Here is a 19,898-nt window from a genome sequence, read left to right as displayed (position 1 = left end):
TTCCTGTTGCTGGTTAGTGTGAACTACTTTGTAAAGTGTTCATTTGTTTGGATGTTATACACACAGCCCTGTGGACACACAAGCATGTCATCTATTGCTTTTCTTGCTGCATACATCTATTGCATTTCTTGCTTGCTGTTTTAGCAGAAGTTTGGGCTTGGTTGGGTTTTGGTCTTTTACACTATTTTCTCACTATTATTATCTATCACTTTGAAGGTTTTCATTGCTTTTTCTCTGTGAGCAATGATAAATATTTGTTATAGGGCCAAATGTGGCTTTAAGTTCTACCTAATCCTTTTCTGTCTCTCTTTCCTTCTAGGCTGCCTTCTGTATCTGCTCCTGCTGTGTAATTAGTCTAGTGCCAAAAATAAAATGGAAGAAACTGACTTTCTGCATGGACACAGGAAAGAGCAGTTAGGCCAATGTATGGAGACCTCACATTTCCAGTGCTTCTGTTTCCTCCAAAGTGAGGAGAGCAAAGCTCCTGAATTCCTAATTTGGTCAACTATTATTTCAGAGATTGAAGTATTTGTTTTGTTTATATTTATTATTTTGAAGAATACTTTGTTATTCCATGGCTCTGGTAGATATAATCCTTCCAAAATGGTGTCAGATATTTCTGTCTTCAGTCCAGCTAGTTTCTTCTTCTCCCTGAGGTTATGCAGAGGATCAGATGGGAAAGTGCTGAACAGCGTCTCAGGACCCAGCTTGCATTGTCCATTCTGGTCTCCAACCTTCTGGAGCTGGCATGGTGCCTCTGAATCCCTCTGCCCATCAGCTGTTCTCCCTGTTGTGGTGCCAAAGACAGATTTTACTTTCCAGCCTTGGATCTCTGCACCTGATGCGTGAATGTTGTTTTCAGTACAGCTAATTTGCCAGCACCCAAAAAATGTAGTGGGGCAGAGACTTTCAGAAAACCTCTCACAGCATTGGTTGCAGGAATTTTTCATTTCAGGACACTGTTTTGTGTTTGCCTTTCTTCCAAGGACTGACTTGATATATTCCCTCTGCTTGAGCAGCTACCCCCAATCAGAATTTAGGTGCATCTTCTACTGATGGAGGCACAGTGAAGAGGTGTCCCCAAAATGTACCTTGAATGTTATGTGTAAGGGATGTTATTTGCCTTTTCTAATCAGGACAACTAAAATGGTGTCACTTGGCACCCAGTAGCATCCCAAATTCTGCCAGTGTTTCTCTCCTTGCCTTGTGCACTTCTAGGGAAGGTGAGGTAAGAAGGGTGTGAAAGATGAATGTATGGATATCTGACCCGCAGAGGAGGGTGAAGGTAGAAATGAGAAGAAGCTGGGCTACAGCAAGGTTATTGTCTGACTACCTGGCCTGAATATGTAAGAGGTTTTTGCACACCCATAAGCTGCTCTGTGCCACTCAGGGCTGGGGTGTTTAGCCCTGTGTTCCTTGAAGTGCTCATATTTTGCCAGCTTGGTATTGAAATAACAGCTTTGTTTTTTCCAACAAGAATTATGGGTTTGTAATGAAATAGCTCAGTGAGTAAAGGTAATGGAGAATAGAGTAAAATTTGTCCATGCAGATAAAAAAAGGAAAAAGTTTGCAAGCTATGCTTTGCATCTTGCCCAGAACCTCTGTTCTGCACCAGAAGTGATGTCAAAAGCTGTTTCTATCTAAGCAAACTGGCCTTTGGTTTTAACACATGTTGATGGCAGAACTCTTCCTTTGCTTAATATCAACAAGCAATTCCCCCAGACCACACTCAACAGTCATGTATGATTTTGAAATGATAACTGGAGAAGCAGATCCACTCCTGCCTTATAGGCACTTTCCTTTTGAGGCTGTCTGCTTTGATTCTCTTCCTGATTTTTAATTCTTAATGGTATAGTACTTGTTTTTAATTATAGCTGGCTATAGAGTTCTCCTCCTCTTTCTTTCATAGCCAGTTTTGACCATTTGCTTACTTTTCCCAAAATACTTAGTGAAATTTAAAACTAAGTGAACTCTTGCTTTAAAAGTACAGCTAAAAGAATAGAGTTATTATTCCTATGGTCCTGGTCTCCCTAACTATTGCTTACCTGTGGAGAAAATTCATGTATCCCATTTGGTACACATTATTTGGCTCATTACTTTGCATAAGTTTCTTGATAGGGTGATATGACGGAAGTTCCTGATCTCTTCGTAGCTCTTAAGAAATAGGAAGAGCTGGACCACTTGGCCCTGCTTGGCAGAAATCAGACTAATGGCTTAGCCATGTGGATGAGACTGAAGGTGCAGTTTGTGGTGTTAATACTTTTCAGTTTGTTTGGGGTTTTGTGGTGGGTTTTTTGGAATTGTTTTTCTTCAGTATTCAAGAGTTTCACTTGCCATTGGAAGTGAACAGCAGCCTAGCCATGCACAGCCAACCTTGGGTAAGAGCATTGTGTTTCACCAGCCCTTCTGAGAAAACGTGACTTGCCTTTGGTGCACACACTTGACGTAAACCTCTCTATGGCTTGTGCTGGAAGTCTGAATAATGGGAATTTTTTAATGTTTTTTTTATTGCTTGGTTTCATCTTTTGTCATAGCTCTGTCAGCTGTCTGTTTTCTTTGTTGAAATGGGTCCTGTTAGTTCACAGAACTGTATTGTATGAGGCAGAGGGCAACAGCAGCTGCAAATGGCATCAGTGTGAATGTGAGAATGTTACCACTCTTTACTCCTTTTCTAGGTGCTCAAATGACCCAGCCCTTGGTGTATCTGAGTAGGTCTAGAGGTATCCCATTCAAACTCCCACACAGTGGTGAGTGTAAGAGTAACAATAGGCACAGACTGAGACAGACAGACAAGACGAGGCACATGACCCACAGGAGTTTTATTAGACATGCGCCTGCACTACTGTACAGTGCAAGTAGGCACAGCTGAACCAGGTACAAGTGGGTTAACTCAAGTACAGCAGTTGCAGCACAGACAAAACTTGCAATCCACAAATCCTGCCCAGAAAGGAGGGTTAGTTCACCCTGGACTCTCTCTGACTACAGCTATGCTATAGCTTTTATCGAGCTATGTATTTTAAAGCTCTCACAGCACGCAGTACTACAGTGCTGTCACTGTTACAGCTGCACTGTGACACTTGCAGGGGTGCCACCATCTGAGCCATTGTGACACACCAAGATCACAACTTGAAACTTTGCAAAATAAGGCATCCTAATATCAGCACTGCTGAGCTGCAGCTACTTTTGTTCTGTGGCGATTTTTGCGTAGCACTGAGAAAATCTACCGGTTCAATCAGAAACTTAACAACTCAGCCACCACTTGTTTCCTTGATTTTTCTCTTTGCATTTCTAACACTTTAGCTTATGACTGCTGGAATTGATCTCAGATTACTTATTAAGCATGGGGGGAAAAAAAGCCCTCACTTGTTTAATATCAACAAGCAGTGTTTTTAGACTTCACTCAACAGTAATGCACATTCATATCATGTGTCTTGAAATTTGACCAAAAGGCAGCCTTGCAAATTGCTAAGGGAAAATGAAAGGGAGAAGTTCAAACTAAAGCCCATTTAAACACAAAGCTATTTTACATAAGATGTCCATGGGGAGGGTTTACACATTTCAATTCTTGGTTATGAGTTGGAGAATTGTGTTCTGCAGAAAAGGACACCTTCAGAGATAAATCCCAGAACACTCACTTTTATTCAGTACAAACAGCCCTTCAGAGGAAGAGAATAGCAGTCAGAAGAGAAGAAATTGTAGGTAAATGTAACCATATGGACTATCTCTTCAGCTTTTGTTATATCATAAGTATTTTCTATAAGATGCCAAGGAATGATAGTCATCTGTAGCCTGGTCTGTGTGGTTGCCTTAAAGTTCATGCTTATAAATAGACCAGTGTTCTACAAAGGGTTGCAGTATGAAATGTTGAGCACCAAAGCATTTCCAAAATATCCTTTTCCAACCTAGATGTTCTTCCTTGATGAAAGAATTCCTGAGAACCCAGTGGGGTCTCTTGTTTTAGACTTCAGCCAGCAAAGTAGGAAGAAGCACCATTTCACCTGCATGCACCTGCTCATCCTGCTGACTGTCCTTTCTCCTGCTCTTTGATTTGCTTAGTGCTGGGAAAGCTACATGTAGGCCTGTAATGCAGTTTGAGAGGGTTCTCAGATTCTTGCTTCTGTGTTCATCTATGACTTTTCCTAGGCCTGTGCTGAAGATGCCCTTCAGTTCTAGGTCTTGGAATGTGACGTTGTAGGTCAGATGAATCACAGCTGTCCCCTCTTTTTCTCTGTGTCATCCTTTAGGTCAGTTTGAAGTGTGTGCAAATTTGAGGTGGTAATGCTTTAGTGGCCAAAATTCCCAGGCACAAATGGCCATGGCACCACATGGTCCCACGGGACACTTGGATGACTTGCACTCTTCTAGATGAGCTCTGACACTGCCTTGTGTGGATGACCTCTTACTAAGCACTGGGTGCAAGGTATTTTCTGCTTGCTCTGTTTCACATAGTACAGAGGGTCATGAGACTGCAGTCTCTGGCTCTGTGGTGAGACTGTGATTGTCTAGTTCTGGTCATACAAAGTTTAAGCTCTGTGACACATTGAATGCCTGTCACTGTGAGAGGCAGGGATGTAAGTTCTGAATGAATGTCAGTTTCTGCCATGTCTGATATCCTGATGGAACAGACACTAGTGCCACGGTCAGAGCTTCAGGACAAATCTCTCCATTAATTAATTTCTGTCAGGTGTTTTTGTCCTGTACTTAAGTGACCAAAATTCAAAGATTTTCTTGTCTTCTACAGGTGTAGAAAAAAGCATCTTTAATGCTTAATCCTCTCTGCACTGCAGCTGCTTCGTGTATGATATAATCCTCATGTATTGTCAGTGGACCAGTTACGTTCAGTCTTGCACAAAGTCGTGAGCCCAGGTTTTGTTCTGTGTTGAGTTGGAGATGCTTTCCTGTTGGGAAGGAATTGACAAGTTTGAGTAAAACCAAAACAAAAACCTCGTGCAGCACCTGTGAGCTTTAGACGTAGTTAATACCATTCATGTTTCCCCATGGAAACAGAAATGTGAACAGATAATCCTTGCAGTAGATTTCTGTCCTTGCTACCTACACAGAGCAAAGCAACCATCTCCATTCTACAGGGCTTCAGTTCCACCATAAAATCTACATGGATGCAGCAGCCCAAGAAATCTGTAGTAGCAAGTCTGTTGTTTTTAAATCCTAGGATATAATTTTGTGAATTTCTTCCTTTTTTTTTTTTTTTGGTTCAAAATGACTATGCATAACTGAGAAGGACAAAATAAATTCTGTCATAAACTAGACTGAGTGGTAACCTAAACTGTTTATTTGATGTAATGTGGAGTGATTCTTTCAAATAGATACATATTAATTTGTGCAGTGAGCCATTCAGCTCCTGCTTTGAAGTGCCCTGTGAGAACAGAACGAAATTTCTATTGTCATTGTAATTTGGCAAGATAGCACTTCCTCTAGGGGTGGGCTCAGTTATTTGCCTGATGCTAAAAACAGTGCACAGGAAAATGCACAGCAGGCTTGCATGGATCTGCTACAGCTTTTTTTGCTAAGTGACATCTTACTGTGTTTTTCCCCTCTTCTCTGCATTGCTGCATGTGGGGCTCCTTCTCCACAGACAGTTTTCAGGCTGTGGCAGATGTGCTACATTGCTCTTGGAAATTATCATAATGATTCCTTCCCCTTCCCATTTTGTAACTCTTGGCTACTTACATACTGTGGAAATGAAACAGAAAAGATTAGATGTGCTCTGTACTGCTCTTCTGTTTGCTGTTTGTGGGATAGATACTGACATGGAAGTACAAACTAGAAATTAGACTTTCCCAAAGGAGATGTGTAGCCTTTTTGCTGCATTTTGCAGTACTGCACATGCCTAAGCTCCTACTAGGCATATTTTATTCTCAATTTGATTTTCTGACTCTCTTCAGTAGGTGGTTATGGATTGTAATTGGATATTCTGACAGCTGGCCTTGAGGCTGTGACCCAGTTTGAAGTCCCTGCTGTATTACACAAGACACAAATGTAGCCAAAGACAAGGTCCTATAACAAACCAGTGCTTCTGCTGGGAAAAAATAATAGTTCACGTAACATATTAGTTTAGAGATGTGCACACATTGCAGGCTTTGTGCATTTGCTGTGATGAATTGTTTCAGGACACTGAAAGTTGCTCTCTCCAGGTGCCAGGATGAACCACAGACGCATGACCTGAAGTCAGCTCACTTTTCACTTGTGTAAAACCTCTGCTGGGGGGACTGAGTGGTTTAGGTCCACTGCCTGAGGAGAGCTACTAATGATGTAAAGGGGGAGTGAGGGCAGGTTGTTGACTGGAGGCTAACTTTGAAATCAGCATGCCTTTAGCACCACAGCTTTGTACTTAATATCAAAATTGTATGGTGTTTCTTACCTGTATATTGTGTTAGCACTGCAATGTGTCTGATTTTTATCCAGCTTACTCCTTTGAAAGCCAGACATACATTTCTGAGGGTTGAACAGCAATTGGATGGGCTGCCTGGAGCACATGACAGCTTGAAAATGTGGCTCCATAATAAAAAATGAATGTGATTCTTATGGTTCTTTCCTAGTTTTGGTGGTACAGTTGTGTATTGAGATGATGCCATCATACATTCCATTTACCAAGCTGTGTCTTTAATGAGATTTTGTACAATGCCTAGACTTCCCTTACAGCCACTAATACAGTTCCATGTTTTTCTGCAGAAAGCAATTTATATCAAGCCTTTCTTACAATTTAAAATTGCAGATCTTCTGCACTAATGGCAGAATTGTTGCTATTAAAAATACAAAAGTTTAGAGGGATGCTTATTTTATGTGACACCCTGAACAACCAGATGGCCTGAAAAAACCAGAAAAGCATAGTAATTTGTGCTTGGCAGCTCCCTGAGAGAAGTATAAAATAAATTTCCTTCTGTGTAGTGTTACATTGTTCCTTGAGAGGTTCTGAAGGCTTTCAAATAATCAGGGGAAGGTGGCTGAGACACCTGAATTTTGTTTGTGGTCCAAGCCTGATGCTGCTTAAAGATTTGTGACTTGATCTGAGTTGGTCTCCTGCCTACTGTAACTTTGTCTGTAACAAAAGAGTAGAGTAGCACTAATTTAAGGTAAAAAAAGAAATAATAATTTGAAGTATTGTGGTGTATTGCTAAGAGCACAGTGCCAATATAATTGAGCTGCACTAAAACATTTTAACGTGTCCCTTAAATGAGAAGCTCTCTCTTGAATAACCTGACTTCAAGGTACCTGGCTTTCTGTAAGGCCAACTTCTGTTTATTTGCTGGTAGAAAGAATGGGAGAGAAGAATCAGAAAAGAGGAGCTTTTAAAGATTTCAGTGATAAGCCTCCAAGGCACAGGCTGGTTTAGAAGTAGACTGTTGGTAGGCTGAAGCTAGGCTGCAGTGATATTTGCAGTTTCCTTGTTTCCAGTTTTCCTTGCTTTGCCTTCAGACCAGTTGTAAAGATGTGATTTAATTTAACCTGTCTTTAGCTGCATAAAACTGATATGCCAAGGCTGGGACAATCCCCTGGTCTCCCTTTATCATCACCCAAGTGAGACAGACTTGATTTTCACACCAGTGTTTGGATGAGATGAATCTCTCTCTCTGCTGGAGAGATGCAGGTATCTCCATTGGCTTTTGAGAAATACAGAGGCTAATGAACTAAGTTGCTTGATTTTTTTAGGTGGCTGAAGTTAAGTGCAGTGAATCTCACCCAGAGCGCCTTATTTGTTAGCATTTATTCTTCCATCTGAAGATTCCACTCAGCAATAAGGAGCTAAATTCTCATAAGACTCTAAATTCTCATCTTTCTCTAATCTGATGCAGCTTTATTTTACCTAGAAATTATTTTCTTACTTTTCTCCAGTTTAATGAACCAGACTCTAGGTTGCTGTTGTCACTTCAATTACATAGAGAAAAGCCTGGATAATTCTTGCAGACAGGAGAGCAGTAGCCCCTTCTTGTGTTGTTTGACCAAAACAGATTTGTTAAGAATTTTGTTGTCCCTCTGTCTTGTGCTCTAAACTTTGATTAGAGTGACTGTGAATGCAACTGAAATTCCCTTGGGATTCTGCTGTGTTGCCACGTGAATTCTGTGGGTTTGGTCTGTACTTTAAGTGCTTTTGTTTTAAAAGAGAAAAGTAAATGCAACATTATATGGTTTCACTTAACCAGTAACATGGAGTAATCTTCCCTCACTTCACCAAACACAAATCCTTTGGTTTGAGAACATGCTACAGTGCTTTGTCTAAAGTTTGTTAGAAGCAATTTGTAGATGTGCTAATATACATGATTTTAAGTCTCTTCCATGCTGGGAAGGTCTGGCACAGACATAGAAACAGAATTTTCTTGTGAAGGCATGTAGGCTGCTGGTTCTGTGTTTTGATCAGCAATAAACTGGGGAATAGAAGCAATCAGAAATAAAAGAAGAAAAGAAAAAAAAGGGAGAGGGGGACATGGGACAAGAAAAAAAACATTAAATGGTGCCCTTTGTCCAGAGGCTGGCCTTCTGGACAAAGTTCTTCTTAGGGTCTGCCTTTAACTCTGCAGATAGTCTTTTTATGTAATTTTTGAAATAGATGCTTCATTACCTTCAATCTTCACTGACTTTGACATCTGTGCCAGTGACTGACATCACTTGTTCCCTCCTGGCCACTTTGACCATGCTCATTTTGTCCAGCCCTCCTCCAAGTTTTCTTAATATGTTACTGTCCAAAAAATGGACTTGGTGTATTTTCTCTGCTTTCTCTGACACAAGTCAAGCATCTGGCTATTTCTATGTCCAAACCTTTCACTGAATCTTCTACAGGCAGATGTGGAACAGTTACACATTCCATTTGCACAGCAAAAAAATCTCTGCCTTTTGGCTTTCCTGGTTCTGACTTGATGGTGATGAGAAGCATTTTTGTGGCCTGTCATTCCATATCAGCTGCCCTTTCAACTCCTCAGATTTCTGCCATCTCTCCTTGGATGTACAAGGCATTTTTGTGTAAGACCATTCATAAATCCTACTTACTTTCTATTTTTCTTTTGCCAGTTTTCACTCTTGTCCCATTTCAGTAACCTTAGAGATCACTGGAGTCATGTAGAAAAATCTATTTTGGTGGCCTTTTGACATGCTTGGAGAAGTAAAGTATAGAAAAGACTCCACAATCATTATTTTAGAAAAGATGTTCTTGTCTGGAGGGGTCCTAGCTTGTAAATTTTTCTATGATGTTTTTTCACAAGATGTTTCTCTGGATATGTTTATCAATTTGAGAAGTTAATGTCCTAATGCACTGTTTCTCTGACTCTTTATTATACCAGTAATGTTCCACTGAGCAGTTTGTAATAGAAAGTGACCCGAAAATTTCTGGTTTCTTCTCTCTTGTCCTGATGGGACAGGATGAAAAAAGAAACAAGAACACCTTTAAACAGATGTAGTGAGTCTTCACAGAAGTATGTAAATTGTTGTAGTAATTGCTGATGTCTAGTTATAAAAAGTTACCACAGTGATCTTATTAAAGTTAGGGCATGTTGCATTCTCCTTTCATTACATTTGTAAGCTTGGCTCATTCTGCAGGGCCCACATATTAACTGTGCCAAAAGATGTCTTTTCTTAGGTGCAGCTTCCTTGAATGATTAGTCTGAGATGTGTCTCCAGCATGGGCTTGAGGTGTCTTTTTTTCTGCTTTTTAATATTTACAGAAACATTTTTACCTGGAACCTTACCAAAAAGCAAAATCCCATTAACCTGTAGGACACTCTGTTGATTTTTAAATGGGATATGTTGCCCACTCAGATTTTGGCACTTTTTGGCAGCACATGTGGGTGCATTTGGGGTGTAGCTTGGGCTGTCAATATTGCACATGCACAGTCATGAGAACTTCTTGTGCCTCGTGAGATAAGAGGGACAGAACTTGTGTGTCAGCTGAGATGTGCCTTGCCTGCTGTGATGTTCTGGTGGTGCTCTGTTGTGTTCCATTGCCTTAAAGATTGTCAGGGAAATGAAATGTCATTGCTTAGTTACATCTGGCCTCAGTAATGTTTACACTTCATTGCAGAAGAGGGGAACATCAATATACTGATAATGTAAAGATTGCAGAGGACAGTGAAATGTTACACAGTTTGCAGGGGAGATGGCCCTGCTAGCTTTGCAATAATTTGTTTCTGAATTTTGAAAAGTAAAATCGTGACTGGGATTAGGGTTTGTGAATTTTGGCACTTTTCTTCTCATTATTTGGAATCCAGAATGCTACTTCCTGCTGTTATTACCTGCTGTTTTTCAGAAATAACAATGGCATCACAAACATGATTATATGGCAGGATGGCTTTTTTTTTTAATACAGAAAGTCACAGACACAGTCCCTAGCAGCCAAATAAAGAATAGAAAATAGGGAAGAAATAACATTTGTAGTTCAGCATAAGGAAGTTTTGGTGGATTTTTTTATTATGCCAGCCATTTATAGAACGAAATTTGCATGTTGTGCTTCAATAAAGAGTACAATGGGGTAATAATAATACATGAATTGTTATTTGGCATATGAAAGAGTAGATATGACAAAAATAAATAATAATGAGGGAAAATAAGAATAATAAAAGCAGTGAAATTATGTCAAAGCAAGCAGAGATGATTGAGTAGGGCAGGCTGTTGAAGACTTGTATTTAAAGGGAGAAGGTGACATGTGAATTTGAAGCTAGGAATGAAATGCAATGTGCCCAAACTGTGGCTCTGTGTTCCCCAGTCCTGCAGATCATGCTGTGAATGAATAAAGTCACTGCTCTTGACTTATCATACTTCTGCTTACTAGGGGAAACGTGAAAGAGATTCTACATAATTTCAGGGAGGGCTCTTAAAATGCAGAGAGATTTCTGTGGGCTCTGCATAAATACTGAACTATGTATTTACCAAGTGATTTTCAAGTGTCTTTGTTATTTTGATCTCTCTTCTGTTGCTAACAATATGGAACAGGATGGAGAATCAGTCATTTGGGTTTATTTACATTTTCAAGAAAACCAGAATATTTTTCCCACCTTAGCAGAATTTCTTAGAACCTAAACAGAAAATCACTTGACAAATCTGCTCCTCAAAACTAACCAAAGCTGTTGTGTTTCTGTGGTGTTTATTCTGTATTTTCTGTCCTCTCTTATAGGTGGCCAGTGCTTCTCTTGGGGATGGAATGAACATGGGATGTGTGGTGATGGCACAGAAGCAAATGTTCATGTCCCAAAGCCAGTCAAAGCTCTTGGCTGTGCAAAACAGATCTTAATTGGATGTGGGGCAGGACACTCCATGGCTCTCTGTCAAACTCCTCGCTAGACCAGCCCACCTGGAATCATAACATTGTGGATGTGGATGGACACTTTTGGATTGTGTAGCTTAGAGGCACTACAAGGGAGCTGCCCATGATTAACAGTAGTTGGAAACTGCAGATATTTTTCCTAAATCCCAAAGGAACGACTGTGCATAAAAAGCTGTAATATTTTAAAAATTGTTTCCTGGGTTCTTGCCACAGGAATCGACTTTCTTACCGACAGATAGAATTACAGACATTCTGCCTTGATGCAATACAACTGAAGATAGATTTACATTTTCTTGTTCTTCTGAGACGTCTTTGAGGAAGAAACTGACTGCTTAATGGCTTACTGGTGTATAAATTCAGTCTGAGAAGGTGGTTTTTGTTATTGTATCTTTACATCATGAAATGTTTCACGTGCCAACTTCTACTGCGGCTGTGAGCTCCCAGCAGCTCAGAAAATTGTGTCACAGAGAAATGCCGGTGAAAGTGGCTTGATGCATACACCCTCTTTAAGCAGAAGATTAGGATTAAAAGAAAAGAAGCAATATAATTTAGAAGGCTGGCAAAAGGGGAAAATGAGGCCCTTTTGAACTAGCTTTGTCTTGATTAAACTGTGAAAGGAGCAGTATTTTTCATCGATTATGTTCACTGCCAGACATCAGTTTATTATACATTTACAGGGATGCAGACCTACATAAGTTATCATTAACTTGCAAACCAAACCTGAAGGAGGGAAGGAAAACTTCTAAGAGCTCTTAGAAACAATGAAAAGGTTCCTATCAAAGGGCATAAATCAGTTGTAGCTGCTGAGGACAACTTGATCCAAAGTAGCTCCTGTGTTTCAATCTGCCTTGGAATAGGAAGACATCAAAATCTAACCAGAAAGATTTTACAAGTTTTCCACTCTAAAAGGCAGACCAGAATGGTCCTGATAATTTCAGGTTAGTTGTCACTTCTGTTTTACAGCCCAACTGAGTTGCTGTTCACAGCATGCCCACAGCACTTGCTCCAGGTGGGGGTTTGACAGAGAACATAGGCCTAGCACTTGTAGGAGAAAGGAAAAGTGTAAAATTAGATGTGTTTGCCTATTAGTAGCAAAATCTTGGAAGCTATTTATAAAACAGTTTTTTTCCATACAAATACAGTGGATGCCATTAAACTGGATGTTTACCACCCACAATACTTACATTTGCTGTGGTATTTAACGTATTTCTAGTTCTAAATATAGAGAATTCTGCTGTGTAGTAAATGCACCTTTTAATGAGACCTACTGTTGCTAAACAGTGGTTTAATTTTTAAAGCAGGCTTGCCAAGGAAGAAGCCTTACAGAATTACAAAGTGCTCTGAGAAAGGCTCTTAGGAAATAGGACAGGAAGACCTTCTAATGATCTATCAGCTTACACATGAAGGGGAGGGAATGAGGGTGATAATATGTGCTGCATGGGTTTTTTCACCCTTGGTTTTACAGCAGTTATAGTTCTTGGCTTCACATTCAAGAGTATTGTATTTTTCTATTCAACAGATGAGAAACTTGAGCAGACTATGAAGCTGATTTTAACTATTACAGATACCAAAAGAATAATCAAGTGGATCCTCTGCAAAATATGTAGAATTAAGATTTCTTTTGTAAAATGTTTTTTTTTAATCCATGTGTTTGCTGTGGCTCTTCATGGCAATATACTGTTCCAGGCTTTGACCTCTTGCACTTTTAATTAGCTAAGTTGATATTTATTGACTGTTCTCAATGCCACTTTCTGAATACCAAAGCTTCTTTGTTATATGCACTGAACAGTTTCTCTTGCTTTCTCTGACAGTCCTGTCTGAGGTTTCTATTTGTGATTTCTGCAAAATCTGTGTACCAAATAAACATGTTCTTTTGCTTCAGTAATCATCTCCTCTGAATAAGTCTGTTCCTTGATTAATCACAGCCAATATGTGCCTTACATGAGGTTTACTGGACTGGACATGTTGTGACTGCGTGCGCTGTTGCTGCTGTTCATTGCAGAGGAGTCCAACAAATTATGTAACAAATAAATGTGAATTGGGTATTTGAAATTGTTTTCAATTTTTTGTGCCTGTAATGTGAACACACTTTTCGAACGCAAAGAATGATTTGGGGTGATATGGTGAAGAAAGGAAGGAGTATGTCAGTTTGTTCCTGGTCCTGATCTGGTGTTTCATATCTGCATCTGATCTTCATCTTTGAAAGGCAAGAACTGCATTTTTGTCTCCTTTGTTGTGCCTATATAGCTTGAAGACTTTGGGAAGTAATGACTTTTCGTGATGTAGCGAGGGGCTTTGTCATCAGTCAGGGCTTCTAGGTGCTGCTGTAGTACAGAGAGGGAACAGAATTCATTGCAGAAGGTACATGGCTGAATGTCAAAACCAAGTTGCTGCTCATTCTTTCAGAAGTGAATGCCCTGTTTTGTATGTCAGTGGCTTTGTTTGCAGAATAAAGCACTGTACAAAATCACCTATCGCTTTCTCTGTGAGGAAGGAAACACACAGTGAAAAGTTCCTAATCAAGTGGAAGAAGACAACTTTCCATGCTGATGTTAAGAGTTTGTGACTGTTGCCTGTTGATAATCCTCATGGAGAAGGTCAGTCTCTGCAAGGCAAAGTGCAGACCTAGCGTGCTCTGGTTCATGGAGTTCTTTAACAGGTCTTCCATGATAAATGAAGCAAGAAGCCTGTTACATAAGCATTCTGCATTCAGGTTCAATTGGAAATAAACTGACTAAGTTTATAATATATATATATTTACAAAAAGACACTGGAACAAGTTAAGCAAGTGTCTGTGCAGCTGCTCTCCCCTCCCATTTTCTGAAGAAAAGTAAACCTGCCAGTGAGCTGACATTCATGAGGGACAGCAAGTTGTGAACTGTCAGTCCAGAGGACTTTCAGGCCTTTGGGTGGAGAGGGAGAAGGAGAAGAAAGCTGTTGTGTGCCTTTCTGTTATTTGAAGTCCTAAGAGATCTGCAGATGTTACTCATGCAACCTCTGTGTGCACCTGTGCAAGAAGCTCCTGTTCCATTTCAAAGAATGTTGGTGGGATGATGTGTGTGTTGTGTCAGAAGTTTCTGTCTCTTGGGGAATTTATTTAGGCCACTTGATGGTCACTGATGTTATTTGACTTGGTGTGGCATTCTGAGTTACTTGATGCTTTTGTGCTCAGCGTGCCAGGCTCTGTATTTGAAGTGTGTTCATTTCAAAGATGGAAGATGGTTTGCCCAGTCATTGCTCCTTATATGACTCTGACTTCTCTGTCTGGATGTGGGCAGTCCTTTTGGTGTCTGACTAGTCTTGCCATCTGCAATCGCCACAAAGGTCACTTCTAAATGAGTGACAGGAGCTTTTGCTCAGCTGCATGTTTTGAGCACAGAGAAATTGTGGGGAGGGTGGGAGAAAGTGGTTTGATTGTGCTTTTTATGGCATGTGTTGAGTCGTGAGACTTAGAGGTGGGGATGGACAACTGATCAAGGAGATCAGTTTGAATGAACAAGAGAAAGGTGACCATGGGAAAATACTTAAATGAATGGCAGTAGAGAGCCTGATGCAGTCAGATAAAACATAGGGAAAAGGAGGGGGAGGACAGAGCCAAGATACAGTTCCTGAGGACTGAATAATCTCACAGCATAACAGCATTCTAGCCTGCCAGTGTGGTGGGAGTGAGATGAGAGACAAACTATTTTCTGTTCTGTGGATGTTATTGTTCTCCCTCTTCCACTGTTTATTTATAATAATGTGAATTGTTGACCTGCAGTGTCTGGGTTTTTCTCATCCATAACACATCTTGAAATTTCCAGTTCTTCTCAGCAAAACCAGCAGGACCTTGCTGTCTTCACCTTGCAGACTCAGAAATATTTTGATCAGGCCTCTGATCTAGTCCAGCATTCAACCAAATATTTATTTTTTCCATTGGATTCCATGAACTCTGGATCTGATTTAAACAAGACTTAAGTAATTTTGGGACTTCCAGTTCCTTTTTCCATGTTAGAGATCAAGACAATGACAGACCTTGGTCACTCTGAGCAATTTTGATATGTTTATGGTGCATGGTAAGTCTTGGGCTTTTTCTTTTAGCTAGGTATTTTCTTGAAAAGGACTCCAAAATTTTTTATCAGTATTTGAGTCCTGCTTATGCTATTTACTACGAGCTGAAAATTCCAAAGGCTTGGAATGGATACAGCCTGGGGTTAAGAATAATTTTGTGTGGTTTTGATTGTAGTTCAAAATGTGCACAGTCGAAAAGTGGCACTTACATGGAATTTGCTGACAGCTCCAGTTGACACAAAAATTATTGGCCACTTTTAACTTTTTACATATTAATATCTTGATACATGTGCAAAAAAGAGGCAGTACATGCTTTGTTCTTTTACTTTAGCTTTTGTGCTGTTCTTATTTCCCAGTAAATGCTGATCTTGCATGTTTTGCTCTATGTTAGCAAGAATAATAGCCTTGAATTTAAATGCTTTGCTTTTATGGAAATGGCCTACTGGATGAGTATAACTGAAGATGTAGGTCTATATCATATGTGCCTTTGAAGTTAATTTGGAGGAACTGCATGTGTAGAGCCCTTGTTTTGTAACCCATTTAGATGTTAAAGGACTGAAGTCAGGCACAGTCTTGAGCTATTTGTGCATTTCATTCAGGTTCATTAGTCAGTTCTCAGCATTCACCTGTTTTTAATGCAGCAGCAGTTTTTACTCATCAGTGCCTCTGTAAAACATCAAAATAGAGTATGTGACTGAAAATATTCAGCAGTGAAAATAGTCTCTGTATTTGAATCATGGCCTGGATGAACCACGTGTTTCCTTGTGGGAGAGTGAGGAAGCATAAATTTAGAGTTTTGGGAGAACACATTCTTCAGCTTGATTGGAAACAAGAACAACAAAGTCGTTATTCCTGAATAAAAGCTGGCTGAAAGAGGAGAAAATTCAGGGGTGACATTTATTTTGCAAAATTTTCTCTGGCATTTTTGTTTTGTGGCATGTTGGATTTTGTCTCATTTCCAGATGTACCTTTGCAGGTTGGTAGGGGTGGAGTGTAAGTCCAATTCCTTTGTTGGTTAACCTCTCTCTCAGTTCATTTCCAACTTCCTCATCTGTTTCCAGCTGCTTTGCCTGTAGACCACCCGGTTATCCAGATACTATGCAGTCTCGGGGGGAAGTTCTGTCTTCAGGTTTTGGGGTTGAGAGTTCTAAGTGGAGTTTCAGAATTTCAATTCAATATTGTTCCAGTACTCCCTGGTCACCAGAGTTCTTTTAAGTATATGAGAACACTTTGCTAGCAGACTGCATTTCTACTTTTCTTTTTTTTTTGGAAGTGAGGCCAAGAATTGGGAGATTTTTAATGTTCTGACATGACTTTAGATTTTGGCTGCAAATGTCAAGTGAGTTTAGCTTTTGTTTTGTTTTTACTGATTTGAATGCATGAAGACATGTGGTACCTAAATTAGGGCAGAAGAGGAGTTGCCAATCAGTAATGAAAATGCTCTGTCATTTTAACTGTGTGAGTGCTTAATCATTTTCCATAATAATCCTCTGTTTTAAAGTACAAAAGAAAAGGGATTCCTACAGGGGCATTGCGTTCTTCTGCAGACAGGGAAATATGGCATCTTTTTAATAATGAAGAGATACTTCTCTCCTCTGGTGCCTTAATTCTGAGTAGATTATAATAACTATTCCTTCTTAAATATGGCTTTTCTTCTTTTGACATCAAAAAATTTAATTGGCCCAACCAAGATAATCCAGCATGTCCACAGGGCAGTCAAGAATAAAATTCCCATTTCCTGAGTCCCAGGCCAAGATTACCTTGTAGGCTTGTGGCTCTTGGGGATTATTTTGAGTTAATCTCGCTGCCATTCTTTCCCACTCTCCTTGCTCTTCTTTCCCCCTCACTGCTGATTGCTGTTTCCACTGCTCCTTCTTGCATAACCCATTTTCCAAACTCATCCTGAGTCCTTCTCATTTCCCACCTCCTGAGCTACTGCCTTTTCTCCAGTCACCCACTTGCACTGACACCACCCCAGCAAAGCGTGGCCCCTTCTGAGCTGCTTTCCCTGGGCTTAAGCCTTGTGTGCTGTTGTGCTGCTGTGACTCACAGTCAGCAGCCTCTGCATAGGTTGTGTCATCCCTGCTAAGCCCTTTGAGTCCAGAGGCACTCCAGGTAGCTCAGTGACAGCTGAGCTAACACGAATGTAACATTTTGCCTCTTGCTGCCCAAGGAATCTCTAGCTTGGGCAGCAGGAAAAATGAGGGAAGCCTTGGAGCACGCACTTTTAATATGTGGTGCCTGGAGATGTTTGGACCTATGCACTTGCATGGAGTTTTTAAAAGTTCAAGTGAATGCTGAGAGTTGAAAACTTGGCTTTGCCAGGCTGAGACAGGGAAGATATCCTCTTATAGCATTTGCTTTGTCAGATAAAGAAAGTCAAGAGATGCAGTTCTGGACCTGTTTTCTAATATTCAGTTCAGTTTGAATTCAAATATTGTTCTTGATTGCAAATGAACATTTGTATTTCCCTAGGAGGAAAAATTGGGCACTTACAGTCCTAGATGAATACAGAGGCTTTGGGAGTCCTGAACAGACAGGTATTTTATGCCCAAACTCAAGTGAGTGACTTAAAAATAAGGTGCATAATTTAAGCATATTTTTCTGAAGTGAAGTTTGTATGTGAGCTCAGAGGCAAAATTCCTTCCAGGATTTATATGGAAAGCAGAAAAGTAGACTGCCTTGTTTTGAAACTATGAAAGGGATATGCAAACTGGTAGGGTAATATCTTCAGGATAACTCTTTTGTAAGCAGCTCTGTGCTCAGTTCTTTTTTGAATGCTCTCGCCTTAGCCCTGCTTGCTCTCTTCTGTATTTCAGTCGGCTCATTTGTCCTAGCAGACGTTTGTTTCAGTGATGTATTTTCTTTTTGGCCCTGAAACTTTAAGGAGAGAGGAGGCAATTTACATGAAAAATCACTTTATCCAGATTAATGACTGCTGCGTTTGACTGTTATCACAGCGGTTTTAGCTAGAGGTTTTTTTTTTTGTGGGAGTGAGAAAGCAGAAACCTCTTCTCAGAAACTTCTTCTGTCTGAAAATGCAGTTGTGGAGACACATCAGGTTGGTCCAGAAAAAACTAGTACCTTCATGCAGTCAGAGGAAAAGCTATGTATGTAAAAGGTGCGGTTGAGCTTTAACTGTTAGCAATTAATAAGCCACTAATTAATTGCCAGTGGGTTCAGATGAAGGGCCAGCACTGGGTCTTAGAGCTGGGAACTCACTGCTGAAAACTGAGCTTACAGAGGAGGAAACAAAGCTGTTTCTTTACAGCAGAAAGCAGGCAGAGAATAATTGAACTGCAAAACCAACTTCTGCTCTTACTTGCAATGGTGTGAACTCAGAAGTAGCTGGTGGCATTACTGAAGCCTGAAGTCAGAATCTACCCACATGGATAGTTTTAAAGCTTTAATAAAAACATGTACATCCTGTAGGGAGAGGGGGCAGGCATGAAGAAATTAATGTTTAAATCATAATACCCAAGCAAAAGCTCCTTAACTGCACGGCAGCTGGGATGATGTGGTAATTTTCCCTTAGGGTTCAGTGCAACAACTTCTGAGATTTTCCACTTCTCTTGTTTCCCTCTCACCCTTTGTTGTCAGAGCTACCACTGTTGTGCAAGGGCAGCTCTGGGGTCAAACAGATCTTAAGCTTTGGAGCATCTCTCGAAGAGCAGTGGATGGTTCTGTTTCTGAAGAGTTTATGGAAGTCACCCAGAAGACAAGGTTACCTGGAATCAGAATGAGCAGAGAGGGGAGCCTAAATGAAAACGAGAGTGGGGAATGTAAAATGTAGCCCAGAATGACAGTTGTACCTGGCCTGTTCTCTAAGGCTCAAATAGATGTAAAGTGCAGTGGAAGGTGAAGACCTACATGGGATTTACAGGGCTGAATTGTTGGTATTCCTTATGGTAATGGAGAATTAGCACTGGGCCCTTGAGTCAGTGTTAAATAAAAAATGGGGCAGATAAATCTATTTCTGGATTCTTAATACGTTAGAAGAGGAAAAGTTGTTCATTAAGCAAATCCTGGATGAATCTGGATCTTACCTCTGGGGGTAAGAAATTTATCTTCTGAGAATGACAGCATAGAAACAGTGTGAGAATAATAGTTGTTGGGAGAAACTAAAGCAGAAATCAAGTACTTAATACTGTATCAAGGACTACAAAGGAGTTCTCTAATTATGTACAGCCTTTCCTCTATTCCTAAAACACAGCTTGAGGTCTTCCTTGTGTTCCTTTTGGAGTAGAGTTTTGTAAATACAAGGTCCAGCTGCAGTTGGGGTTTTTTTGTGTGTAATTTAGCACTTACCAGAGCCATGAGTGTTTCTTCTGGGGATTTTTTGGGGTTTAATCTCTACTTCCTTCAGACTGTGGGGATACTATTCCTTTACATTTCCATTCCCATCAGTACTTGCAGATGCTGTAGGTTGCCTAGAAGATTGCCAGCTCTTTAGAAGTTCCTCACGTGAGGATAAAGGTGTGTATCCTTCCTTTATAGAAGTACTTTACCAAAAATGCTCAGGCAACTAGAATGCTGTTGGCACATAGTCCATAGTCATCATTTGTAGCATCTAAAATGAAAC

General features: G+C 40.3%; 2 protein-coding genes across 5 annotated transcripts in view; one reads left to right on the top strand and one right to left on the bottom strand.

Moving 5' to 3' along the window:
• SERGEF (secretion regulating guanine nucleotide exchange factor) overlaps positions 1-19,898 on the top strand; it is a 148,902-nt gene that overhangs the window by 128,681 nt on the left and 323 nt on the right. The window contains exons 11-12 of one of the 4 annotated variants that reach the window (XR_007777717.1): positions 320-424; positions 11,117-11,251. The exons of 1 other annotated variant lie outside the window; for it this stretch is intronic. Coding sequence is in view for 1 of the 3 variants with exons in the window: in XM_018907878.3 (XP_018763423.3) it covers positions 11,117-11,283 (167 nt within the window). In the remaining 2 variants the exon portion in view is untranslated. Of the gene's footprint in view, positions 1-319; positions 425-11,116; positions 13,403-19,898 lie in introns of those variants that run through there. 2 more of the 4 variants (XR_003946209.2, XM_018907878.3) reach the window with 2 other exon arrangements.
• KCNC1 (potassium voltage-gated channel subfamily C member 1) overlaps positions 4,717-19,898 on the bottom strand; it is a 121,199-nt gene continuing 106,017 nt past the window's right edge. The window contains exon 4 of the mRNA XM_018907877.3: positions 4,717-4,898. Coding sequence (XP_018763422.1) covers positions 4,717-4,898 — 182 coding nt within the window. The remainder of the gene's footprint in view (positions 4,899-19,898) is intronic.

This window comes from Serinus canaria, chromosome 5 (genome assembly GCF_022539315.1).
Source record: "Serinus canaria isolate serCan28SL12 chromosome 5, serCan2020, whole genome shotgun sequence".
In the NCBI taxonomy this organism is placed as follows: domain Eukaryota; kingdom Metazoa; phylum Chordata; class Aves; order Passeriformes; family Fringillidae; genus Serinus; species Serinus canaria.
This window is presented reverse-complemented; position numbering and strand designations above follow the sequence as displayed.